Source organism: Hypomesus nipponensis, chromosome 19 (genome assembly GCF_054491055.1).
Source record: "Hypomesus nipponensis isolate SF chromosome 19, ASM5449105v1, whole genome shotgun sequence".
NCBI lineage: Eukaryota > Metazoa > Chordata > Actinopteri > Osmeriformes > Osmeridae > Hypomesus > Hypomesus nipponensis.
This window is the reverse complement of record NC_140379.1, coordinates 8,102,788-8,129,938: the sequence shown is the minus strand read 5'-3', so window position 1 is coordinate 8,129,938 and position 27,151 is coordinate 8,102,788. Positions and strand designations below refer to the sequence as shown.

Sequence of the window (27,151 nt, the reverse complement as noted above, 5' to 3'; positions counted from 1 at the left end):
GTCCCTAATGTAACATAAAAAGCACAAAGCTCGATAAACACGACATTCCTGGAGGCCATGTTGGGGTCTTTTTAGCGTCTGAAAGAGAATTCTTAGTAAATGCTGCTTGTTTGCTGTGATAGCACCTTTAACAGACAACTGAGCTCCTAAAGCAAGAGCTCTCCCTCTGCTAAATAAAGAAGGATGGACAGGCTCCTGGAATGCGCCATGAGATTTGGGGAAAATAAAGAATGATAATGACTTGTGGAGTTATAGATAAAACGGGGTTGAGGGCATTCTTGATCAGTCGTAATGTTCAGACGCAAACCACTATTTATGTACATTTATTTCATATTATTACAATGTAATAACAGTATTGGTCTTGCCAGCATAATCTACTGACTCAATATTCAATAAAATTTGTGTAATTAGAACAATGGATGGGTATGTTTCGGTTTGTGCAAAATCTTTCATTTTACATGTAAAGAATAGGGGGAACCCCTACAATTTACTTGCATTATCAACTCTGTGCGTTAGTGCGTATGTGCGTGCGTGCCTGCGTGAGAGCACTGACTGTGGTGTAGCCTCCGATACATTTGAGGTGCGACTCTATCTAAAATCATGTTAGAGCTGGCTGTTATTTGCCACGACAGTTGTCTTTTCATACATAATTAGCGGCTGCAGGGGTGCACCTGTCTTCACTTGCTACGTGTTTCTTTTATTTGCGCACATTTATTTTCTACACAGGCCTCGGTTCGCTTAGCGTCAGTGCGCATCGTTCTGCGCATATCTGATCCCTCAGAACTACATCCGTGGACGCTCTTTCTCCCTGACATCGAAAGACCTTTCCTCCGCAATCCAATGAAGGAGTCGTATCAGCCAATGGTCCTACATCGGCATCCCTGAGCCGCTGACTGGACCCGGACCAAACCCGTCGTGTCTTTAGAACGTCTTTTATTTTTAAGGAGGACGTTTTTCGCCTTCATTGACCATTAGAAAGAACTCCGCGCTTCCAATCTGCTATGTATGTTTAGACAATATCTCTGTAAATCCCGCGATCAACATATCTCCTCCCATATTCGTCCTGCCCAAACCTGGGTACTCCCATCGAACCCTAAGAATGCATCCCAACGCAGTCATGCTGGCGGTGGTCCTTTTTGGAAACTTGATGTTGCAATATGTCTCATCTCAGAACGGTAAGAATCAAGATCTGTCCATAATTGTATAAGCGATCGAAGTTAGGAGCACAGTCACTTGTCGTTTCAAGAAAACACTTGACACTCGGAGACATGGCTCGAAAGATAGGAAGATAGGGCGTCTTTGACAATTCACCATATCAGATTGTATGGGGCATGGCGCATTTACGCATCGCAAACAATGTTTTAACAAATCTGTTTATATAACTCGGATCGTCTCAGTATTTTGAGTGTTCATATTTTCCGTGACCATTTTCCAATCCTGGCTTTTAGTGTGGGGGAGTGAAACGTAACTGATTGAGCGCCTCTAAAAACACAATAGTGGTTCCCTATGACGTTTTAACTTATTCTAATGAAACGACACGTTCGGCTTTGTTATTGTCGCAGCTGAGTATTTGGTGGATTCATTGGATTGTATTTGTCTGCACATAATGCTATTTATAGACGTGAGTGCATCCCTTACTATTTAATACTCATACCTCGGTGTCTCCTGTTGTCTCAGGTTGTGCCGTTTACACTATGTTGCTGGGAAAGCAGACAGACTAACTGAGACAGGTAGTTAAAGAAGCTGTCAAACGAGAAACACTACTGGTGTGTGTGTGCATATGTGTGTGTGTGTGCGTGCGCGCGCGCGCGCGCGAGCGAATGCGCGCAGGTGTGTGTGTATGCGATAGAGGCAAACTGCTAATATTTAGGCATTTAAATACAATCTTCCCTACTCCAAAAATACATCGTTCGTTTTCAGGGCCTATTTAGGCTGATCTCTTTAGTTGTCTCAGTGGAGTGAAAATTCTATTACATAACGCAGTCATAGAAAACGCAAGATAAGCTGTAGCTATCACGTCAAGTCATAAAGTGTTGTTATCCAAATGTAATAGGATTCTGAAGTGATTCCACTTTTTACTCAAGTTAATGACACAGGTGTACCATAACTGTGTGTATACCCTCACTTCACACAAAACCTGTTAAAAACTGGCATCCACACACACATCTGAAGAATGATGTGTTAGTGTACATGCGCATTTAGGAATTAATGATGCCTTCTATCTCTGATAGAAGCATAATTGCATGGGAAAATGCATTTAGTCTCCCATCCTAGTGTGTGACAATCACCCTTGCTATCCTGAGACAGTATTTCCCTGTCATCACCTAGTACTCAACACAGCACTCGTTCTACCAGAGCAATCAACATCAATTGACCAATATAGGACACTGGCAACATTGTAAAACATTATCAGTCGAATTGAACTCTACACTCATACTGTAGCACACACTGGTCCCATGGTGGAAGTGATGCCCCTGCATAGGCGGATATGCTTTGAAGGGCTGGAAAGTCAAATGCCAAGGTAAGCTCTTCTCCATTGTTGGCTGGAGCCAAAGTGGGGGGCATCCAGTAGCCTGGCGTGTGCCCCCTCATGTGCCCACTGGCTGGGGGGGGGGGCTCCAAACACACAGGGCTGTGCTGAAGCTCCCTGGAGGTACTGGGAGACAGATTGGTGCCACCCTGCCAGACTTTTTGTCTGGAAAGCCCAGCCTGACAATGGAGAGGATAACAGCAGTAAAAATGGTTCTATCTCTAAAGGGAGAGTCAATGGATTTCAAAAACGGTCAAACCTAGTGATAGGGGGCCAGTAATTGTTTTACTTTTCATTATTAGATATGACATAAATGGCATTGACCGTGATGCAGCCAGATACCTGCTTTATTATAGTGTTGATGTGTTTGACAGGGCTTATCCATATGGCCCACTATCGGTAGTAAACACACTGTACACCTCCTCCCCTCCTCCCCTCCTCCCTCCTCCCCTCCTCCCCCCAGCACATAGCGCTGATTCAGTGTGAATAGCGGCAGCTCTTTTGATTTCATCAGCGATATTTCTGACGAGATGACGAGGAGACAATGGTGCTCAGAGTGTGAGATGTAATCAAGGCGTGTGTGAAGCGGAGGAGCCGTTCTCCTTCCCCTGCGCTGGGGATGGAGGTTAGAGTGTGTGTGTGGGCGGGTAGGAAGGTGAGGAGATGGGGATGGGGGGGGGATGGGACGTGCGGTAGATGGCTGGATTCAGCAACAAATATCTGAAGGACTGTAAATAGCGAGGGTCCGCTGTGGCCGCTCGGCCAGGTTCTATTTATAGCGTGGAGACACGGCGTGCGGCGAACTGTGGCTTTAACGCTCCTTTTGTGAAAGTGAATCCATTAACTCTTAATGGAGAGCATCCTTGGGCCTGGTGGCGCGGCCTCTCTGGAAGCTAGACAACTATTCAGGCTCCCCCCGTGAACGGGCTGGGTTCTTTATGCATGAGAGGTACAGTATGAGGGGGCTTAACCTGGGGAAACTAACCACGGATGTGGGTGGGGGGTGATAGGGGAGGGAGGTGGGGGGGTGCTGCAACGGGCATTATCTCACGCATCCTCCCATCTGAATGAGCCATTTACTGTACCAGCTGATCTGGTAGGAGTTGAACGCTCTCTCTGTCATAATAGCACTTGCTGTTGGAGTGGATTTGCCTCTGAATGTAGATCATTAGAAGGGTGATGATGAGCTCCCGGTTTGCCGGTGGCAACGCAAGCATGACTGGAGCGCCCAAAAACTACAGCTGCCTTTAAAAATCGAAACAATAGATGCTGATTTTATCCGGAAAAATGACCGAGTTGTTCTTTTACAGTAGAGTGTCTCATGGTGGCTGAATTGTTATGAATGCATTCTTCAAGATGAACCACCATCACAGCTGTACTAGGCCAACGTTATCAATAGAGACCTACAGCATAGCATGTAAAAAAACACCACCCTCTCTGAATGAATCTACCGTTCAATCAATACACCGTGACTCCATAATACAGGATGGGGAAACTGCACGGCCATTACTTGTATTACTGTCTGTGTTGTGTGTAAAGGATATATCTGAGAGACCGGAAAAATATGCTGTCGGACTGAAGCCAGCTCCTCCACTGAGTCATGCTAGCCTACTGTGAAACAAGAGACATGCTGCACTGGTGAAGGCAGCATCCCATAGTTAGCACTGGCATACTGGCACGAGCAGGCGGGATGCTGGTACCCACACAGACAACCACTTTCAGTAATACTAGAGTACATCCTTACCCTAAGGATTTGGTTTTTGGATCACCATCTGCAACATACAGCTTCATAGTCATCTTTTGCGTTATGTTATAGGCATACTGCATTTGATTTGGGGTATAGAGTGTAGTGCGAGTGAGATTGTTATTCTCATGGCATAGGAGGATTGTGTGGGTGGTGCTTTATGTGTGGATGTCGTCGGAGCAGGCAGCCGGAGCAGTGGCTTCCCTCATTTGAGAATTGTCATATGCTGTCCTCGTGACGGGGTTGACTGTCAGCCCTGTGGTCCAGTTAAACGCTGCTGCTACTGCACAGACAAAGCCCTAGTGGGGGGACACTGTGACCTCTGACAGGGTTAATCAGGGAGAGATGTGTGCTGGTAGTGTGTGTGTGTGTGTGTGTGTGTGTGTGTTGGAGGGGTAGGATTAGCGTACTACAGCTAGGGATGGTTGAGAGGAGGGGGGTTCAAGGGGGGGGGGGTTTGGGATTTAAATCTCATTAAATAGCTGTGACTCTGACGGTCCATCGTGTTTACACTTGGATGGCAGAGGTCACCTAGTCTCCTCGCTGGAGCTAGCGGTTTTCTGTGCTTGGAGCTAACCACTGGTTTGAGAGTAACATAAAAGGATGTTACATGTAGGAGTCTATACTGTAGGAGTCTATTGTAGGAGTATAGTGTGGGAGTCTACTGTAGGAGTCTACTGTAGGAGTCTACTGTGGGTTTACTGTTGATTTGTTCAAATCCACTCGCACATTTATTGAGATGCACAATCATTCAACCCACACCGATGAATCATTTACTACTGCCTTGGTTTGTGAATTTCTTGGCTCCCAGCCAAGTATTACACCTTTCACAAAGAAAGGATTGGTTCTTCCAGGATGCACACTTACCATATGGATGCATCCCTTACATAACCTTAACTGTGCTGTATATAATTGTCATTTAAATATTATACATATTTGTAAGATTTTTATGTTACAAATATCGGATTTTAGTTGTGGCAGAGGCTGTGAATCCTAAGCCACATGTTCTTTCCCAATGCGAAGCTACTGTAATGAAAAGTGTGTACGCGTGCAAGAGATTCTAGACCAAACAGGAATAAATGCCCAGCAAGTAACTAGTGCAGTGGCCCCTGAGGTTTTTCTTTCAAGCTGTCTGTATGTATGTATGTGTGTGTGTGTGTGTGTGTGTGTGTGTGTGTGTGTGTGTGTGTGTGTGTGTGTGTGTGCGTGTGTTTGTATGTGGGATTGGAGACTTGGAGGCAGGTTGTAGGCGACTGACTCACACACACAAGCACGCGCACACACAGGCTGGCTGTGGCATGGTGCAGGGCTCAGTCCTCAGGGGATTCCTCCCCCACCTCACTCTGTAGGGCGCACATGTGACAGCGTGGAGTCCTCCAGTGTGGCATCATGAAGAACCACAACACATGCTTTAGCAGCGCAGGTGTCATACAACGTATAGTCTGTACAGACACACACACACGCACACACACAATTACAGACTATACGTTGTATGACACCTGAGCTGCTAAAGCATGTGTTGTGGTTCTTCATGATGCCACACTGGAGGACTCCATGCTGTAGGGTTGTAGGTATACCAGGGTGCAAATTACGGGGGGGTTTGGAGGGTCTGACCCCCATAATTAAGACTTGGACCCCCACAAAAGAAGTAAAAACAACAGGTCAATGGTTCGATACACCCCCTGGAGAAGAAGTTGACCGCCCCAATTGTAATTGTATAATTAGCACTCTGAGGTACACTGCCATGTGGTGTGTCATCACATTTTAACAATGCCCCCCTCCAAGAATGTTCCCCATCCAAACCCCTGTGAAAGACTGGGTCTATAAAACAGAGTGGATCTTTCTCAGTCCAGTTCTTTGATCTCTCTGCCGATGCACCAGGAGGTGGCAGATTTAGCCATGTGGGCGGGCAAACTCAGGTTCCCCCTTCTGGGGGGGGGGGGGGGGTTGTGTGGGTGGGTGATGGGGAGCTTGATGGGCCCAGATGTTCCCAGTGAAAGACACAAACACTAATTACTCTGCACATCTCTGGGCTCCAGGCGAGGAGAGAGGAGAAGACTGGTGAAGTGAGGCCTGACATTCTATGAGCCATCTCCTGGCACAAAGACAGGATTGAACCACCCTCTGAAGATAGGATAGTCTGACCCTCACAGAGGAAGTAAAAGAAGGCACTTGCTTTAACATATTTTAAGTAGAATATTATTTTCTAGTAACCTTTAACAGGAATGTTCTTTTAAAAGGGTAATTTCTCGTAAGGATAGCAGGTGTGGATTGAACCAAAACCTTTTATCTGGTTTGAATATTTTTTATTAGCAGCACTTGTCTGTTTTGATCACCACATGTGTATCGTTTTGTAAATGGATGTTTTGCTGGAAGGTGCTAGCAGCTAGCGCATTGGTCTCCAGAGGAGCACATAGTATGCTGTGTTGATGCTGTGTAAACAGTAACCCTCATAACTCAAGAGGATATGAGTGTCTTCTTCAAGCTGGCTTGTTTGAACGGACAGAAAAAAAACAAAATAAAATGACATTAACAGCTTTGTAACACCCAAGTATAAAAGAATCAAGACTGGCTACAGTTTATTTTTCAGACGTTATAGTACACTGAAATGCAAACATCAAAATCATATTTAGATGTTTGCATCATATATATTATTTATAACATCGCTTTAATTGCTACCATCTTGAGTAGCAGGTGTCGTAATTCCTGTAGAACCCCCACCATAATTATCCCACCACAAGAACCAGTACCACCACTACAAGCCTATTTTCTGATGATACATTGCAGGTCAGCAGGTTTGGCAGGTTGGGGGAGGCCAGGCCTGTTGTGGAAATATACACTGAGGTGTCAGAAGAATCCCAAGAAAATTGTATACAATTATTTTGTTTATACCTGCGGGCGGCACACTAAATTCAGATTAATCTGTTCATGTGGGTTTTAATTTAATTAATTGTGTGTGTGTCTTCATTTCTATTTGTCCCATTAAGAAACCATATGAATTCTAGCCTCTCCACTTGCCTTCAGTGTAAGCAGACCAGAGTTGGGATTTCAGGGGCATAGTCTTCCCTGTCCCTGATTCATCCAGGGACACGTGGTGTGGAACAGCAAGGTTGCACAGTACGACCCGTGTTCCGGGTCACCTGGCATTAGCTGAGGTTCATTATGACTATGTGATGGGGGTCTATGGCCATGTGGAGTGGGGGGAGATGACCACTGATGTGGATGGCTAGCATGATTCAGGTAATGAGAGGACGATCACACACAGCCGGGCGCTCAGCCCGATGATGATGATACATTGACCTTTAAGTCTAGCTCAGCCGCGACTGACCTCCTTTCTGAGGATGCCGGAGAGAGAAGACACACAGATGCAGTTTGTCTGTTAGAGTCTTACATTCATGTGTGAGGCTGTTTCTTCTTACCCCCAAATGAGTTTGGACTCTTTTTCTCAGACAGAGATGGCCTTGTTTAGCGCCTTGTTACAGTGAGCGGCGCGTCCCTTATGGTGCATTTCATCTTCAAAGAAGGAGAGTGAGACAGTCAGACAGACAGAGATGGAGAGATAAAGACAGATGAAGAAAGTGTCTCAGCTGCTAATTGCTCACAATATCCTATCCTCTTTCTTCTTTGCATTTACATGTAGTCATTTAGCAGACGCTCTATTCCAGAGAGACTTACAGTAAGTACAGGGACATTCTCCCCAAGGCAAGTAGGGTGGAGTGCCTTACCCAAGGACACAACTTCATTTTGCACGTTTGGGAATCGAACCGGCAACCTTTTGATTACCAGCCCGATTCCCTAACCGCTCAGCCACCTGACTCCCACTCTTTGACACCAAGAACCCAACCCTCGCTCCTCAGCTTGAAGCAAAAGGTCCTGGAGGATCTTGGTACTGCATATTCCAATTTGGTATCTGGCTCGTTCCAGAGATATTAATCTAATAAACAATCTAAAACTCTCTGCGCCAATATTTGTTTTCTGTACTGGAATGTGGCTCAAACTACTAGCTTTTTCATACAATCATTTTTGCTGATTTTTAAGTTTGAAACCAATCCAAAATGGGTAAACTAGCACTGTAAACTGTTGTCTTTTCGGCACAGTATAGTTACATTGTTGGTACATTCTTAATCTGTAAACAGGGAATGTTAGGAATGTATCTATAACGTCCAAAACAGGCTGTGACATTCAGTAGCTCTGTAAGACCTTAGGGAATGTTACAAATGTACATTTCTTGAACTTAATTTTGTTAGCTGGGAATAAGATATTCATTCTTGCAACTTAGGAACCATTATCTATTCCATTTTGAGCTTGAAATTCTGCGAAAACAATGTAGAACTTTCTCAGGAAGAAGAAAACAACATTGCAGTCCTGAAGAAGAACGTTGAATGTAGCTTTGAAAGGTTAGACCTATTGATGGAACAATTATGCTTAAAGTGTGGTGGGATGGCAAAGGTCAGTGGGACTTTCTCTCTGCGTGGTGTCACGGGTTTGGACTAGTGTTTTTTTGACCTCGGCTGAAGGTCATGTGTTCTTAAGTGGGGCCGGGGGACTGATAAAGAGCCAAATTAACAACATTGGGTTTCGAGGGCCATTAACCTGTTTCTCATCTAATCTGTTAACTTTTTTATTCTGCCTTTTCTTAAAGTCAACAATTCTTCCACCCATTTATGCTTTGTCTTTAGCTTCTTCTTGTTTTTCTTTAACCATCCTCTTTTTCTTTTCCTTGTCCCCTGATCCCTTTAATTACGTCTTTTTGCCTTTCCTTGGCCTCTCCATCCTCCCTCCACTCTAACCCCTCTTCTACCCCCTCTCCTTCCCCTTGCCACCCCAAAACACTTTTCCTCTCCAGCTGGGTTTGTGAAATCGCCCATGTCTGAGACAAAGCTCACAGGGGACACCTTTGAGCTGTACTGCGATGTGGTCGGTAACCCCACCCCGGAGATCCAGTGGTGGTATGCCGAGATCAACCGCGTCGACTCCTTCAAGCAGCTGTGGGAAGGCGCTCGCAAGCGTCGCGTGTCCATCAACACAGCCTATGGTGCCAACGGCGTGAGCGTGCTGGGCATCACGCGCCTCACATTGGAGGACTCTGGGACCTACGAGTGCCGGGCCAGCAACGACCCCCGGCGCAACGACCTGCGCCAAAACCCCGCCATCACCTGGATCCGTGCCCAGGCCACCATTACCGTGCTGCAGAGTGAGTGGTCTATGTCCTGTAGTAACTAGATGGTGACACAAACTTACAGTCCCCGCACCCCGACCTCGCTCCGTAAATATCCCTGTCGTGCGTGAACCCAGCTCTACCAAAGCTGTCACTGTGGCCAGACAGAAGTCAAATAAAACACCAACCACTTTCTTGTTAATTGTCCGTTTTCAAGACAGTTTGGTTTACAATGTTCTTTCTGTTGGGAGGAAGTTATACTTTTCTTTCCTCTCACAATCTCATGTGTGATTGCTGCCTTTTTGTGTTTTTTGATTCTATCATTTTGATTTGGATAAGTAGTTCCTCAGTGTTTCTTGTCCTGTCCCCAGCAGAGTTAGAGGATTCTCTGAGTACAGTACGCTGCCTGCCTGTCCAGAACTTCCTCTGAATGCCTTGTTGTACCCTAGATGACTACAAACCCAGAACCACCCCCACCCTAGTCTCTGTCTACCTACCCCCTCTCTCTTTCTACACTACCATTTATAACCGGTTTGATTTGTGATTGATGTTTGTTATCAGTTGTTATGTTTTTCCCCATTTCTGTTGAACTTCTGTCGCGTTGAGTGGGTGGTTTTATTTACTTCAAAGCCTGACATATTACGCCCTGTCTGTGGCTCATAGCCTAGGCCTTGCGGCGCTTTGAAGTCGTGCCGCTTTTTTTGTGCATCTCATTCTGGGGAAGAGAGGGCTGATGGGAAACGTAAGAAGACACAAGGAAGGAGACAACCAGGTATACAGAGTACCCCCTGAGTTAAACTCATGTCAAAGTAAATATCAGTTATGGTCTTCATATTTGTATGGGGTACTCCACTGAAGGATCAGGCCCAGTAATGGTCCTCGGTGTCTTTGTCCTCTTGGAGGTTTCCTTTGTGCAGCAGAGTCTCACTGTCTCTCGGACCTGCGTACTGTAGTACCTTGTGCCTTCTTAGCCAAGTTTTAAGTGTTTGACTGTGAATCAGTAATGACATTATATCCTGGTACTCCCCTCCGTCTTCCTCTGCTGTATGCATCCAAACATTTCGATCACACTGAATGTCAACTGGACTCTGCTCATTTGGGCACGCTTGATCACTCTGCCCATTGGAGCACAGGGATGTGTGGAATGCAGCTCCTCCCAGGCAGCTTCTCTGTAAGGCTTAGGGGAGCCTGCTCCTGCGCATTAGCTACTGATCTGTCTGTCGTACTCCCTTGTTCACCGTGCTTTCCCAAGCACTATCAAATGGCATGTGTTGGCTGTACAATGCTCCACACTGCATAATCTGCGCTTAAGCACATATCACTTCAAGAGCTGCTCAAGCAGTAACTCAAACTCTTCAAGACAAGTCAATGTACACTTCCTGTACCCTACATTTCCCCCCTAATATCAAGCAGTTCAATTAGCATCATGCATTAAAACCACCCACAAAAATGTGTGCTGACCTCTTGTCATATTACATATTCTGTCATTACTGAGCATTATTGTTCTTCTTATATACATGTAATATGTCTGTGTCATTACATGTATATAACAGGCTATACATTCTGCACTGTTAGAAGCGTCTGTGTATAGTTTGTACATGAGGAATGCGATCTAGTATGTGCTATGTCTTGTTTTAGCTTTCTTGCTCGTTTAAGTTTGTGACCGTGAATAGATCTACTCCTGGTTTGATTCACAGGCATTTAATCATGTGCAGGCTGAAGAATTGTTTAATTGCTTTGCAACTGACTGACACTTCCCACATGGTATTTCTAGGAAATCTTCCTTGCCCCCGTAAACCGCAGGCCTAACACCCACCTAGCTACACACAGCCCCAGTGACGGTTTTCTTATGTGCCCTCCCCCACCTCAGTTAAAGAAGCTGTTCACTTTAATGTGAGCTGAAGAATGATTGGCTTAGCGCTTACGCTTCTGTGGCCAAACATCCTCTTTATGCCAGCACGATGGAGCAATTACTGTCTCAGTGCTTAAGAGGGGTTCATGTAGGTCAGTCAGGGATGTACTATAATGTGATGATAGGTGGTTACAGTGTCTGTGATCCGATGACTTTACTATCCCAAATACAGCCGTGGCCAAGTGTGTCACAACTCACAAGTGTGCGCATGACAAAGCTTCATTGATTTTTGTCCTCCTTTAAGCAGGTGTCCTACAAATGACCTTCTGTGGTAAAGCTCCTGGGGACCACTGTGCCTTATTTGTCTGATGCTCTTTTCTACAAATTGTTTCTGTCCATATTCTCGGGATACTCCCAATATGTGGGCCAACTGGTCTGCCTAGTAAAGAGAGAGAGAGGGAGGACAAGAGAGAGGGTGAGAGAGAGATAAAGAGAGGTTAAGAGAGAGAAAGAAAGAGAGAGAGATCCCTTTGGCTATTGGGTATACAGAACTGCAGGAGAAGGTGCCATGAATGCTAATAGAAGCCACTCGCCAAGCCCTAGTGACCCTCCCTCTCTCCCATCCCCCTCCCACTCTCCCTATCCTTTACTACGCTGTAGTAGTGGCAGTAGCAACAGCCAATAGGAAGATGCTTACGCTCCTCCTCCCTGCTCCTCCCCTCTGGGGTTCTATGGTTGCCATGGCTGCCCCGCCCTGGAGGGGGAGGGTTGGAGGAGCTTCCTCTGTACTACTCCAGGCAGTGAGGAGAGGTAAAGCATGGGGAGGAAAGGAGAGAAAGAGAGAGAGAGAGAGAGAGAGAGAGAGAGAGAGAGAGAGAGAGAGAGAGAGAGAGAGAGAGAGAGAGAGAGAGAGAGAGAGAGAGAGAGAGAGAGAGAGAGAGAGAGAGAGAGAGATGGGGGTGAAATATACTTCCTGCCTGTGCTATGGTGACACATCCTGCCTCCCTGAATGTCCTTGAGATGGACCCTCCCTGACAGTGTTAAATAGCACACTAGGTCACACCAGGTTACAAGTGGAGGCAAGCTAGGTGTGAGGTTGGAAAGGTTAGAGTCGAGGCAGCAGTAGATGTGTATATTCTGAAATATTTGGTGTATTCTTTTAACAGTTACTGATATTTTCAAATAATTTTAACAGGTTCAATAATTTTTATAGATTCATCTCCATTATGTTTATACAATCCCAATATGCTTTTCATTAAGGTATAGTCCAGTATTGTACGAGTGCTTGTATTGTACAATATTTTGTTGTGCTTAAATCATAATGATGTTAAACATGTTATTTCTGTCTATATGCCTGAGGTCAAACGTTACAGGCAAATACTACAGTGGTAGCTGTGTGCTTCGTTATAAAACACATATGCTTTGATGTTGTTTATCGCCTTAAACCTCCTTATTGCCATGACTCACATAAGCCTTTCACGCCGATACGATTATCTATCATCTCTGACCTACGCAGATAGCTCTATAACTAGAGCTAGAAATCTCCATTATCCATGGCTTGAATAAAGTGGCACACTTCATGTATGACATATCTCGTTAGCATTTTCAGTCACATCAGATTTTTTTGCTAACCTAAATTAAAGACTAATTTACCCAATGATAAAATAATATTTTGGTTAAGCAAATAGTTTTTCAATTTGAGTGATATATGAGCTGTAGAAATTTTGAGTTTTCGCATGTGTTCTAATGGATTTGATGTCTTCAAATGTTCAGAGACTGAGTGTCCTACAACTAAGCAGCCCTGGGCCTTCCTCCTCTAAAACCTTCTTTCCCCATGTTGAAAATGTGTTCTCCCGTGTGTCACTCCAAAAACGAGAAGGTGGGTATGTAAGTGCATGGGACTGGAGAGAATAAAATCTAACATTATCTACATACTTAATGTATATGATATTTATATCTGCCAGAAAACATGAACAGGGTCAAATCAAGGACATAGTAGTAAATATTGAATGGATAGAAGACTTACAGCATGCTTTGCTATGGAATTCATCCAACTTGTGGGTGTATGCACTGCTCTGTGTGTGTCTCCCTGTGTGTGTGTGTGTGTGTGTGTGTGTATGTTGTCTTCTCCTTATGCCCTCTCCCTCCCACACAGGTCCCCCACAGCTAAGCTCTCTTGGGAAGAGTTTAGCTAAATGTTGAGCCCCAGTTCTGTGATAAGGGGTGGCTGTCTCTCTGTTTCAGAGCCAAAGATAAATTCATCCGACCAGATCGTCTTGACCCCCACGCCTCATGGCACCCCCTCCACCTCCGCCATTCCTGTCACTGTGTTGTGTAACTTGACCAACGCCCACAACACCCACAACGAGAGCTTCTGGATGAAAAACGGTGTTGAGATTGCGGATACGAGGAGCAAGGCGAAAAACACAGAGTACAGGTGAGACAGCAGCTGAGAGAGAACTCCCGAACCAAAGCTGATCATTTGCCCCGAGCGCTACAGTCAACATGACTCAATGGTAAAATTTGCTAAAGTGCTACTGTGTGCATGTCAGTGGACATCAACCTTGAATTGAGACAAACCTTCAACCGGAACCTCACTTCTAACCCAAAGATGGAAATAATAGACATGTTCCCAGGGCCCATGGTAAAAACAGTCCTGGCACACCCAGTACCGACACACACACACACACTCGTTTTAACAGCTCCAGTCCTCACAGGGCCCAGCCATCAGAGCGAGCACCCAGCCAGCATCCGCCACCCCCGTAGACGTCCCTCAGCCTCTCCCCAGCCACATGATGAGACCGCCGGGCAACTTCCTGTCACATTACATCAGCACACCGCTAATGTCTGACCCCAGCGAGTAGCCCCTGCCGCTGCCACTGCGCCCTCGCATCTCAGCCTCAGAACCCTCAGCCTTGTCTCATGAAATACAACTGAGCGCCAAACGTTTGTTTCTGGGCGGTCGGAGGCCTGTTGCACTGACGCACATTGAGACAGACAGGCATTATCGTTGATGCATTCCAGTTATCATTTTTCACTTGTTAATCGACCTTGTCACTCTATGGGACCAATGGTAGTGAATGTATTCTGCAGTGTTTGAAATTCATGAGTTGCAGGGTAACAAAAATCTGGTGATTTGTTGCAGGATCAAAAAACCAAGGGCAGATGATGCCGGGGAGTACATGTGTGTTTATACGTTTGAATTGGCGCCAAACGCCAACGCAACCATTGAAGTGAAAGGTAAGACCCTACCTACATCCAAATTCACTTTGTATTGAAATCACAATCTCGAGACATGGCCATCAAAATGTTACTGTGCATTAAACTTCTCTAAAGAGCTTCAGGTTAAACACTTTCTATATTACCCCGCATGGCACATTTCCCCATAAACCAAGATAAAGCTGCCTTATGAATGATAGAGCAGCTACAATGAACGGTTTGCGTGCAGCGAGCCGTATCTCCGAGCAGGCAACAGTGAGATGTTTATTCAGCCTGTGCTGTGGAGATGACAGGGTGCCAGGGGGCCATCTGTAGGCGGCTGTCACTCTAGGATGCCACACAGAGGAAAGGCCAGACCGCTCAGCCACACACACACACACACACCTCACATACAGTAGTAACCTAGAGGCTAGACCCCACGGTAACAGAAAGCTATTAATAATAATGCCAGTCATAGCCTTGCAACTGAAAGTATTTCGATTTTGTTTCGTCAATTACCAATGACTTTAATAGGGGTTGTGTGTTAAGTACAATTTCCATCATTTTAACTGTACTTGTTCAATACACATCATATGATAGGACAGTAATTAATTATTCTCAGAATATTCAGTCAGCATAATGCAATTACATCCACTTGGCAGATGGAAATATATAAGATAATATAATTGCATATTTAAAAGCACATATTAATATTCATTGATGTGTAAGAAATTGTGGACTAACAGAGAATCCACCACACTGGTTAGATGAGAGTTGACAGTTCAGCCTACGATGGGGAGTTCTCACTTAGAGGACAGACTTGTGAAACCCTGTTAGAGAGGAGCTTGCCTGTGCGTAGTGTTTAAGCCAATTTGTTATGGCAATGCTGCGGTGCATACTGAGTATGCCCCGCCTGTTTTGCCATGTCTGTCTTAAGCGCTGCCTGGTTGCGTAACGTGGGTGATGACCGCGTGTGCTTTGCTTCCGCTAGTCAGGATATAACAGACCTCATCTTCAGTCAAACTGCAGCTTGCTGGCCTTGGGCTGGCAGGGCGGTCGGCTGTGGCTCCTCTAGTCACCATGCATGCCTTCACACAGTAACTGACAAAGGCTGAATATATATAAGATGTTGAGTTACCTTTGGTATGATGGAAATAGGGATCTTTTTTTTAATATCTTGATAGACATCCTATTGCATGGTTTTCTATGTTGTGTGATTTACTATGCTTTCAGTGGTCTACCTCGTAGTCTGTCTGCGCAACGATGCATATTGCACATATTTGAGAAAGTACCCACCCGCCCTTGCCCTGGTTTTTAAAGGTCATTCAGCTCTAGTATGGAGGAGGGGTACCTGGTCCACCACCATGAGGCCTAGTACAGGAGTCCAGGCCAGCCTTGCTCTATGCTCCTGGCAGCAGTGCCCCTAGTACAGGAGTCCAGGCCAGCCTTGCTCTATGCTCCTGGCAGCAGTGCCCTGAGTTCCCTCCAGCTACAGTGTCCTTGGCACACCCATCCCTCCAGCACACGGCTCAGAGGCAACAGATGGAGGCTTGTGTGTTGCTGTGGGATTAAGGCTCAGAATCCGGTCCCTCCATTTCTAATGGCAGGAGTTTATTGTCCATGATGATAAGCTGCCGCCCTGAGAATTTTTTTTGGACCTTCAGATTTGCGTTTTTGCATTTATTCTACATGGGTTAACCCTAGAATATGAATGCAATGAAATGGTTATAGATGCTGGGAGATGGAGATTTGTTAAATTTTTGTCCTCATTTTTAGACCAATATTTTATCATGTACTGTAATTCTTAAATCCATAAAACGTCACATTTTTGTCAAATGCTCAGCAAACCCAGTGACTAAGAATGAGATCAAAATAAAAAAAATGACTGTAATTATTGCATGCAATATGAGCAGTCTCCCCCCTCAAATCTTTCTGACTTTGAGAATGAGATATATTTCCATTTATATATGTTCCATCAGTAGCATAGTGGGATCAGTAATCTCTGACGGTCAGGAGTGTGAAATGGAGGCCTGTGCCTGTTTTGGCGCCACTCAGAGGGCAATCTGTGTGCTGTCAGTCAGAAGCATCGTACTGTGTCGGGGATCAGGCAGAGATAAACGTTGGCCCCTCCCACCTTCAGAGAGCACGTGTGCACCATAATTAGAGTTGAGTGATGTCACAGGGGGCTCAGGCCACTCCTGCCCTATCATCCACGCGCAGCAGAAAACGTTCACTCCAGGCCTCCCTCGGATCCTGCTTAATTGCATGGAAGGAATTACCTTAATTTTCAGGATTAGCGTAAGGCTGTTGCAGTTATCTCTACACTGCAGACGAGTTAAACGGAGGATTTTGTCTGAAACCAGTTGAGTTTCACCTTTTGAGAAAGTGTTGTGATTGCAAACGCTCGCCTTTGAATCCTCCAGCTGGATGACTCGGCGTGACGTGCATTCAGACCTCAGCGTCTGGAACTAAACCCCAACGAAACACAAGCTTTATCTTCATAACAGCTTGGCTATCGAGTAAAACAGCTCAATTTGTCTCCCCTAGTAATCACTAAGATGATTTGCACTCATTCTGGTCCATCTCCAGGGAAGTCAGTGCCCAGCAGCTAAATTACATAACCATCTCCCCAAATCCATAATTATATCAGCACACACTTTCATGTACATCTTAGATATTACTTACCCTATCTAACAAAGGTCCCTTAAGCCTCTTCATGTCATCTAATATGATGTACTGATGTAGTATTTGAGGAAGCTGAGGAGAAATTATGCCTGAGGCCAAAATGCATGCCTTTGCGTTGTATTTATTAGATTCCAAACCATATTTGACCCTGTGAGAATTCCCTGGATTTCACTCTGTTTTTCCAGCTCCGCCAGACATCACAGGCCACAAGAGGAGTGAGAACAAAAATGAAGGGGAGAGTGCTCTGTTGTACTGTAAGTCTGTAGGTTACCCCCACCCAGTCTGGACGTGGCTCAAACTCGATGGAAGCGCTTATGTGGTAAGTGTCCACTTTTTCACACTGTCAACATTTATATCCCCATCTGCATTACATGTGCACACTGTGATTTATGCGTGGAATGCAATAATATTGCTGAACTGATAAATAAAGCTTATCTTTTTCTAGGACCTTGACAACTCATCTGGCAGATTTTTCGTCACTAACAAGGACAACTACACAGAGCTGAATATAATCAACTTGGACATCAGTACGGACCCCGGTGAATACCGGTGCAATGCCACCAATGTCATTGGCACCACGGCCGTGTCCTCCATCGTGCGGGTTCGCAGTCACCTAGCACCACTCTGGCCTTTCCTGGGCGTGCTTGCAGAGATCCTCATCCTGGTGGTGATCATTGTGGTGTATGAGAAACGCAAGAGACCAGATGAAGTTATGGATGGTAAGACAACCTCTCATTAGCTAAGATGAGTGATGCACCAGTACTACTGAAAGCTTTCAATGAATTAGTGGAAAAGGGTTTTAAAGTCTTACTTTTTCAAGTAATTGACATGTACAAAACCTGTATGCCAATGGTATGGACCACATTAGTATCAGCTGGGGCACAAACATGGAATTCAAACAGGGATCAACACCCCTGAAAATACTGTCTCTTGGAAAAAGAGGTCTCCAAATCAGGACTGGAATACCAAGTCAGGTATCTGATTAAGGGCCGGAAAGTAAGGTCAACAGTCATGGAAAATGGATTCAATCACAATGTATCCCGCAGACATTTACACTGTTGCTAGCGAACATGATGTGAATATTCATTAGTTTAACTCTGCTGCGTTGGCAGTGGAGACTTGTGGTGAATCATTGACCTCTATGGTGGGATATACTCCCTCGACATTCGACCAGCGTGGAACGAGGGGGAGGAGACATTGCCACATATTAGATGCATGCTAATATGACCTTTCTAGGATCACGTTAGGAAATCAAGAGGGGGTCCACAGCTAACCTTTCAGGGTTTGCTATTGCTGTGCCACATTAATGACTATGACAAGGGACCATTTTGTCTCCTAGTTCAAAACAATAATGGATTAGTTTGAGATCTTATTTTAGCCAAAAGGCATGTCTGTGCGAGGTGTTTGTTGTAAAAGGCACTTGTCTGTAAATCTGTAGTGAAATATAGTAAATAGTAAAGTAACTGAATATAATTGAATTCACTTCAAAAGTGAATTAACTTTATATGAAAATGTAAAGAGTAGCCATGTACTGTAGTTGTAAAAACAGTGTACAAATCAAGAAGAGTTCACAATATCATAAGGGCTGTTTGCTCCAGTGGATTTAGCACCTAAGCCAGCAAATTGGGCGTAACATATGCATTTTACTTTTCACTATTATTTCTCCCCCCTCCTCTTTCCAATTGGGAACGTTGTCTGTATGGGTGGTAAGTGAGACATTATGTATGCTTTTAGAGAATGTTTCGTATCAGCTTTTATCCGTTCCTACTACAACCCATTCAGACCTCGATGTCAGGACGCGGTCTCTCTGATGCCCAATAGTTTGGCTTCATTTAGTAACTCATGTTAAAAGTGACATTCATCACTCACATTCTTTTCCATGTGAATGGCCTATGCAGTTTTGCACGATTTGCACGAGTATCTGAACTCACGACTCACAAAAACAAAAAAGGCCTGTAAAAACATTGCAATTGTACTGCCCTCAAGATGTCATTACTTTTAGTCTTAGTATCTTTATCAAAAACAAAATAATTCTTTTCCATTGTGATAGAAAATAAAAATGACTATTTAAGCTTAACATGTTAAACATTGTCTGAATTGGATAGCCGGTATAACATGCACGCCACTGCCTAAAACATCACAGTGCATCCCACAAGGGATGTCTAAAATACACACACAGGGAAAGAGGAGAAGGATTAAGGTAGATTACATTTTCACATGTCATTCAAATCAGAAGTGAGGACTCAGTGCACACTCAACCATCCTCACGCTGCCTCTCTGATCCCATCTGGTCTTCTCATGGGTTTGACGTACATTATGAAGTTGATGGAGGAATTGTGGTTGAACGCTCATAAGGATTTTAACTTTAGAGCTCTGGACCAATGTTTTACATTTTGGCCATGAAATACTTTCCTTTTTTACTGTGCATGTGACTATTTGAAAATTGATAGGTGAGGTAGCAACTAATAAAACAACGATTGAATAGTATATTAAATTGCGTCAAACACTGCTCAACACAGAAAGGCAATGGGCTTCAATTTGCAGAAATGATTATTAGGCTGCTGGTTCTCAGTAATCTGTGCACTGCATAAGTGTTTGTTGTGTGTTGTCATGACCCTTAAGCACGGAGTGTGCTCATCATTGTTTTTGCCTGACTAGATAACTGTTCACTCAGGGGGTGGCCGAGATCTCAGGTGGTAGTGCAGGAGTGAAGCGGAGGGCCCGTAACAGGGGGTGCACTGACAGATGTGCCCCTGCTGAACCCAAATTTCTACCAGCCATGCTGTCTTGTCTCCCACTGTGACCTCCATACCTGCTCCATTTAAATGCTGGGGAATGCTGTTGCTCTCAGAGGCCATATACAGGCTGCATGCAATGGAAATTATCATTGTGTGCATACTGACCTGTTTGCTCATTGACATGTATGACAAAAAATGCACGCCACCTTCGCACCTTTTAAACAACAGAATGAGCTAACCAATAGACTTTCAATAGATCAATAGTCTTTGCATAGTCGTCATAACATTCTCTAAAACTGCACGCTGTGTACATTTTACTTTTTTTTTTTACTTGGTTAAATTACTAACTTCTTACTCACTAATTGTACTAAGAATTTTACAAAGCCGTTTGTATTCTGGCATTGTTATACAACAGTTATATGTATTAGGAAAGCACTGCCTGTGCGTAGACTGTAATGTATACTGTCCAGAATAGAAATATTATATAAAAGTATAATAGATGAAGTCTGTAAGTCACTACCCTAAAGCAGAAGACCCAAATGTTGAATTTCAAAAGATGTATGAAACATTTTGAATAATAACTCAGCATAAACTCAGAATACAAAGTGCTACAGTATGATAATATATGATTGCTTTGAGTATGCTTCTAAATCCACCAAATGGTTTGGACAAGATAACTACCATATCCTGCAAACAAAAAAACATGCAATGGAACCTCACTATGCATACCGTAAAAGCTATTCCACAAAATAACTCCTACATAAAACACATTCTTTTCCATGTGATAGCACGTAACAGTTCAACAATCAATGCAAACATTGAATGGTGAAAATGCACAGCTGGATTGTGCTTGATTTGTACTGTATGCTACTTTATATGTTGTAATGTATCTAATGTCATATTTTCCGTTTTAACACTTGTCCCATGTTCTCTCCCTGTACTGTAGATGATGAACCAGCTGGACCAATGTAAGTGTCTGGCAATTAAGTATTTTGTGTAATGGAAATGTACAGTAAAATATAAGAAAAATGTACAGTCATCATAATGCATAAACTGTTTATTTATCCTATAATCACAAAAGAATTGTTTGCTTTTTAAACCAGGAAAACAAATTCAACAAACAACCACAAAGACAAAAATGTTCGCCAGAGGAATTTAAAATAAGATGCTAATTGCTGTGGTGAGTATTGTGATCCAGTTTAGAGATCTAAGACAGTCTACAGAGAGTTATATGACTGTATGTATGTATAATAATACATACACCTTCCTTGTTATTTCCATACACAGATGAGATGACTAACTGCATATCTTGACCATATGAAGGTATCAGAGGAAGGAGCACCTGGCAATTTCTAATGAAGCACATATTTCTCCTCTTGTGACGAGAAACAATAATATCAGCACAACACTGGCAGAAACGAACAAAATGGCTGTCTTAAGCATGCCTTGTTCAGTCTTACAAGAAGATTCCTGGGAGAAGATGACTAAATCCACCATGAAGGTGTACACATTTTTTTAAGTGTGCTGTTGATGTCTTTTATTAATTTTACCATGTCCTCAAAGAGGTGATCCTTTTTGTATTACATATCATGTAAAATGCATGCAAGATTATTACGCAATAGGATGCTCAGAATAGACCTTTCTGTTGTTTTCCCTCATGTTCGTGTGGCTTTTTGCGTCAAGATGAATTATGTTTTTTAATGAAATCGTCCTAAATGAAAAATACTGTTATATTCTTGAAGAACTTTGTACAGACCATCGTCATTTAACTATGTTTGAATTTTTTGTGAGGGGGAGTCCACTCTTAACAGAACTTTTATGATGAAGCAAGGGCTTCGATGACTGGCAGTATTTAGTTGAGAATGATAACAAAATTTACTACTATGTATCAAACTAGTTAAATAAAATGGCAATTAAGTGTTTTCTTTTTTCCAGAGTAAATTAGGTGTCTTGTATATGTTGCGGTATGAGTGTTCAAATGATAGCAAATCTGTAAAAAAAAATATATAATAATATCAATTTTATATTTCCCAAATTATCTAATTCATTTTTATTCATTTATTTTCTGAAATTGTACAGCATGGCTATTATCCTATGCAATATGTATTCATATAGATATATTGAAGGCAGTTTGTTTTTTCTCAGTCAAGCTTTAATATTGTGGGATCACTTGGAAGCTGGTATAGCAAAATGCACTGCTGTAGCTGCATGAATCCTCTCTATCAATACAGTGTATCCATGTGTGTTGCAGTGCAAATGGACCTACATTAGGGTGGGAATGGAGGAGCTACGTATATAGCCACGATTAAACATATGAGACCAATAATTTTTTCAGAATAAAAAAAGCTCCAAAAATCAGTCTTGCTTCTTTTGGTTTTCAAAAAAAAATAAATCCTTATCTTGTTTATTACAATATATCTGAGCAATCCTAAAAGTTCCTCCTACACCTTGGTGATTACTATGTGTGAACATTCACAGAATCACTAGCAAGGAAAACAATACAACCCCCCATTGCCCTCCCACACACATAGAACATGCTACCATGTGTATTGAGCCGAGCGATCTCCCTCTGGCTGTTGTTGGCCTTCTTCAGTCCTGGAGCAATCTCCTGAGCTCTCCCTCCACATCCTCCACAAAGGCAGGGAAGCTGGGGTCAAGCAGGCTGAGGCGCAAGAAAGGCTCAATTTCCCCGTGTGGCAGGACACAGTGGTTGTACAGCGAGGGCAGAGACAGACCGCACTCTCCCAGGAAGTGCTAAGGCATCACAGGTTGTTAACTGTCACCACATCTAAACTGCAATGCAGTCTGCACATAATGAGCTTTATACAAACTGTCTCATTCAATTTCCAGTCAAATACATATCTGCATTTTATACCTGGGTTAGATGCTTGACAGACAGTGACCCCTGGGTGACTTCAGGCCCAAGTCCCATCGTTCCTCCTGCCAGGGTCTGTTGGCACATGGTTTAACTGAAGGCTAGTGACTTTAGAGGGAAATGCTTTTCAGAGGTTAAGAAACTAATCAATAGTACCATTAATAATTAAAAGATTTCCACCATCACAGACCTTTCATCTTCACAGCGAGCCCTTTCAGTGAGTGTGTGGCGTTTACTCAGACTTGTGTTCTTAATGTATTCTTTTATTCATTTAGCGGACACTTTAATCCAAAGTGATGTTAAGTACAGGTGTAATTTGAACTTTCAACCTTTTAATCTCTAACCACTAAGATGTAACCATCCCTCATTTTTCTCATTTATTTGTGCTAAGGTGAAAGATTAATCTCATCCTGTGTATTACTCCACATCTTATTGTAATTAGGCCTAATGTATAATTCATCAAAGGGCCTGTGTGGTTGCAATGCCACCTCTGTACTGATGCGGATGACACGGCTGTATATAGCACCATCTAGTGAAGACCTATAGGACACTCTTCAGTTAAACCATTTTATGTCAAGCTTATATGAGCTAATCTTAGCAAGAATAAAGGTTATAGTATTGTATTGACTCCTGCACTGAGATAATACATTTCATAATTATTTCATTTGTAAACTGATTAAAGTGGGTAAATATGAAATATTGATATTATACACCCAACACAATATTCCTAGAATAAAAGGTTAGGAGCATCAGCTTCAGTTTGATTGAGTCATTTTTCGAGAACTCCTGTGTGGCAGATGGGGCTACCTGTTGATGAAGAGTGGTGGTCTCTGTGGGGGTTTGATTGGGAGCTGGGGAGTAACTGAGTGGAGGTGGAGCCCCCCCTTGTGAACTGACGGGCAGGTACTCCTTCAGTCTGAGCACTGCACTCCTACACTCCTCCAGTGACTCAGCTCTGCAGCTCCCACTAAACTGCATCCTCATCAGACGACTCTCCCCCTGCGTGTCAACACACAGGTGCAGGTACAAACACACACACAAGTGAAGACACACGTGTTCACACACACACACACACACACGCACACACACACAAACGCACACACCTCAGAATGTGCCATAACCCCAAATATATCCCCTTTTCTCTGCAGATGTATGCCTGACCTCCAGACCCCAAAGCATGAAATCCTGCTTACTTTACAACACATCAGAGTAGGTCCTACAACACTTAGTCAGGCCAGGCTATGTATCTCACTTCAGACGGTCCCTTGGCAGGAAACGGGTGGAACATTGTTCACAGCTGGCGATAGGTGCCCAGACTGTTCAGAATTCATGTCAGGCTCCGATCCACTTAATCTAGGCCATTTAATTACCAATTACACTGTTGTCTCAGCACATCCATCCTGCCAAAAAAAGCCACAGAGCCACACTCTTGGCTGTGTGCAATCTTGGGAAACAATACTGCAACACCACAGGGTGTGCTGTTGTGATTAAGTCACTGTTTCTAGCATTTCCTTATCCATGAACAGAAAAGAGAAAAGGTGGAGCTGGAAAAAAGTATACATCTTTTCTAAAAAGGTTACCGTGACCAATACACCTACTTCAATGCTTTTGATGCATTGGTAAACTCCATATTGTTTGTAGCAAAGTCTGTTCATACTGGGTGTGGCACAATACGGGTAATGAACATAACAATAACAAACATATTTAGGTTATTTATAGTAAGGTCCATCACAGAGAGCTTATTATTATTAGTTGAGCATTTTTTTGTTTTACAAAAACATATATGACAAAGAAATGTGTTAAATATTTCACAACTCTCACCTTTACAGTCACACGGAATAACAGTGTGTCAGATTTTTGTTGTACTTTGAGGAAGCTTGGGGAATTAAGTAAAGAGAGTCCCTCCTAAAAGTAAACACAGACAAAGAGGTTATTCTGGCAGCAAGTACTATAAAGCATGAGTAAAATAGACCATTGGGACTCGTGTAAAACGTAGGAGAGAACCAAACTGCCGATTGGAGAGGGTTTCATCTGAAGAAAATAGTCCTGAAATTACATAATGAAGTCTGCAGAGGGCTCTGTTTCCTCAGGAACAAAATTAAACCTTGGCACCAAGCACAACATTAATCAGCACTTCTGCAGAGAGGCAGTGGTCAATCTCAAAAATTTGAATACAGTTCCTTTGCTTAAGATCATTATGTGTGTAGCTATTTTAATGAGGGTGATTTTCCCATGGACTCTTTGTTTTTCATGAAAAAAGTAGACAGGCTCTTGCATGAATCAGCATGTTTGCATTTGAATGGAGTTTTGAACTGTTGTTGGTTCACTAAGTATACAGAACCAATATTTTCACAAATGATGTTCAAGCTATAATGAAGTCATTATAAACATACTCCTCTGTATGTCATTTAATCATTTTTGTGTTTGTTAATTTTGTCATGATAAACAACCAAAAAAGGCAGGAGGAGTTACATAAGGTGCATAAGACCAACAGAAGGATTTCTAGATAATACCTAAACCAGCCAGCAGTAGTTATTTTCACAAGCATCTATTTGGCCTATTGTATTACTACAACAGTGATGTCCTTGACCTTGGTTTTACAGTAACACAAGTGGTGTATGGGATTTTATTGGTAATATTTAAGATACAATATTACAATAACAAATCAATCCAATATGCACATTAAATAAGGTTGCCACTTTAAATGAATCTCAAGCTGCAGATCACTGAATGAAATTACTTTGCACCAACTCTGTTACATAAACATTGCATTTTGTAACGGTGCTTCAAGATTCAGAACAGCTTAGAATATCCCTCATCGCTGAGATATTAGGAGAGGATTAGACAGACAGAACTTTTCATAGAAGCAAATGATCATATCAAGAATTGCATGACATTTGTTTAACAAGTTGGCACACTCTCTCTTGCACGCTGCAAGTCATTTCCTGATGCTTGTTTGGGGTTAGGCTTTCTATAGCCTATTCCTCCTCTTCTATCCAAATTCTCAGAGAATCCCCCCATTATGTCTTCGGAGCAGGAACATGACTGCCCTGCTCTCCACCAGCACCTATACAGCTGCATTTTTATAAGTATGATTTAAATGCGTTAACAGTTCAGGGATATTTCCCCTAAGGAGCGGACGTCCCACCAGCCAACAGCTAGTACAGGGGTAGGCAACCCTGGTCCTAGAGAGCCGCTGTCCTGCATGTATTAGATGTTTCCCTGCTCCAGCACACCTGATTCAAATGAATGGTCATTACCCGGCTTCCACAGAGCTTGATAACGACCCATTCATTTGAATCAGGTGTGCTGGAGCAGGGAAACATCTAAAACATGCAGGACAGCGGCTCTCTCGGACCAGGGTTGACTACCCCTGAGCTAGTAGAAAAGACAGTGCTCAGGAGCATTAATATTGTATGGCGACAATCTATCAGCGGCTGCTATCCTATCAAGTCAAAGCACTTCACACTCTGACTTGATTAAGGTTGTTGTCTGGGCAGGTTCCCTGGCTTTACAGTACAGCTGTGCCCACTCCTCTCGTTCAATGTGGCATGGTAGATGGAACAACAGGTGTGGTCACACATCAGCAACTCATCCTGGCCTTTGTGAGGAGATACCTGACTAACGTTAGCGTCTATTCCACATGCCTAGAACTCAATTCCAACACACAGGGATACTCTGACTCTACTGGCATCTTTCTCACAAGAAACACTTGCATTTACTTGTTAGATTATCAGATAGATTATGGCATAGACCAACCTGTCTAAATGTGCCTTATTGCCATTGTGCTACTGCATTTCCTTACCAAAAGCTCTTGTCCCTGTGAAACCAGCATGTGTCCAGATTCCACAATAGTAAGGATCAACTCATCTGCACCTTCATTTGACTCGAACATCTTTGGAGCATACCAGTTAAAATAATTATTATTTTATGATTTACCTCTTCTTTCACACACTTTAAAAGTTGTTGTTCGCTAATTGACACATAATGAGAGAAGATATACAGGCTAGACTATCTTAGCCACTTAGCACAGTAGCTTTATAGGCCTAATGTACAGAACAGAAGCTAGCTAGCAATTTCAAAAGACTACAGTGGGCTAGCATTAGTGTTGGACTTTGATGTTAACTCAGACTTGCCTTCCAAGGATTTTTACAGATGTCTTTGGATCCGGGCAAAAAACGTCCAAAGCGTTTGAGCTTCCATGTAGATTTCTGAGCCGTAGCCATCAAATAAGCAATCAAAAATTGCGGTGTCACTTGATATTAGCTGTTGATTTACCTTTTTTTTCAAAGCCCGGGAATGAGAGGAAACATTTTGGGGCGCGAGGGCTAGTGATTGGCTAGGCTACTTCATCTCTGCTATAAACCTCAT

The 27,151-nt window shown here is 43.3% G+C and overlaps 2 protein-coding genes across 5 annotated transcripts; one reads left to right on the top strand and one right to left on the bottom strand.

The window, feature by feature from the left end:
* Positions 1-800: 800 nt before the first annotated feature.
* Positions 801-22,260, top strand: nptnb (neuroplastin b). 3 transcript variants are annotated; one of them, XM_084681788.1, is made up of 9 exons: positions 801-1,175; positions 9,121-9,468; positions 13,529-13,721; positions 14,430-14,524; positions 17,353-17,486; positions 17,613-17,886; positions 20,852-20,873; positions 21,009-21,085; positions 21,193-22,260. In XM_084681788.1, the coding sequence occupies exons 1-8, from the start codon at positions 1,100-1,102 to the stop codon at positions 21,067-21,069; spliced, it is 1,203 nt and encodes a 400-aa protein (XP_084537914.1). In that variant the 5' UTR covers positions 801-1,099; the 3' UTR covers positions 21,070-21,085; positions 21,193-22,260. The 3 variants fall into 3 exon arrangements, with proteins under 3 accessions (XP_084537914.1, XP_084537913.1, XP_084537915.1); XM_084681787.1 differs by having other exon boundaries at positions 21,009-22,260; XM_084681789.1 differs by lacking the exon at positions 9,121-9,468 and having other exon boundaries at positions 21,009-22,260.
* rec114 (REC114 meiotic recombination protein) lies at positions 22,026-27,146 on the bottom strand. 2 transcript variants are annotated; one of them, XM_084681791.1, is made up of 6 exons: positions 26,917-27,146; positions 26,586-26,675; positions 24,602-24,685; positions 23,588-23,779; positions 22,781-22,855; positions 22,027-22,659 (listed from the first exon to the last, which is right to left on the bottom strand). In XM_084681791.1, exons 1-6 carry the CDS (start codon positions 27,004-27,006, stop codon positions 22,495-22,497), a joined length of 696 nt encoding a protein of 231 aa, XP_084537917.1. In that variant the 5' UTR covers positions 27,007-27,146; the 3' UTR covers positions 22,027-22,494. The 2 variants fall into 2 exon arrangements, with proteins under 2 accessions (XP_084537918.1, XP_084537917.1); XM_084681792.1 differs by lacking the exon at positions 26,586-26,675 and having other exon boundaries at positions 22,026-22,659.
* Positions 27,147-27,151: the final 5 nt, after the last annotated feature.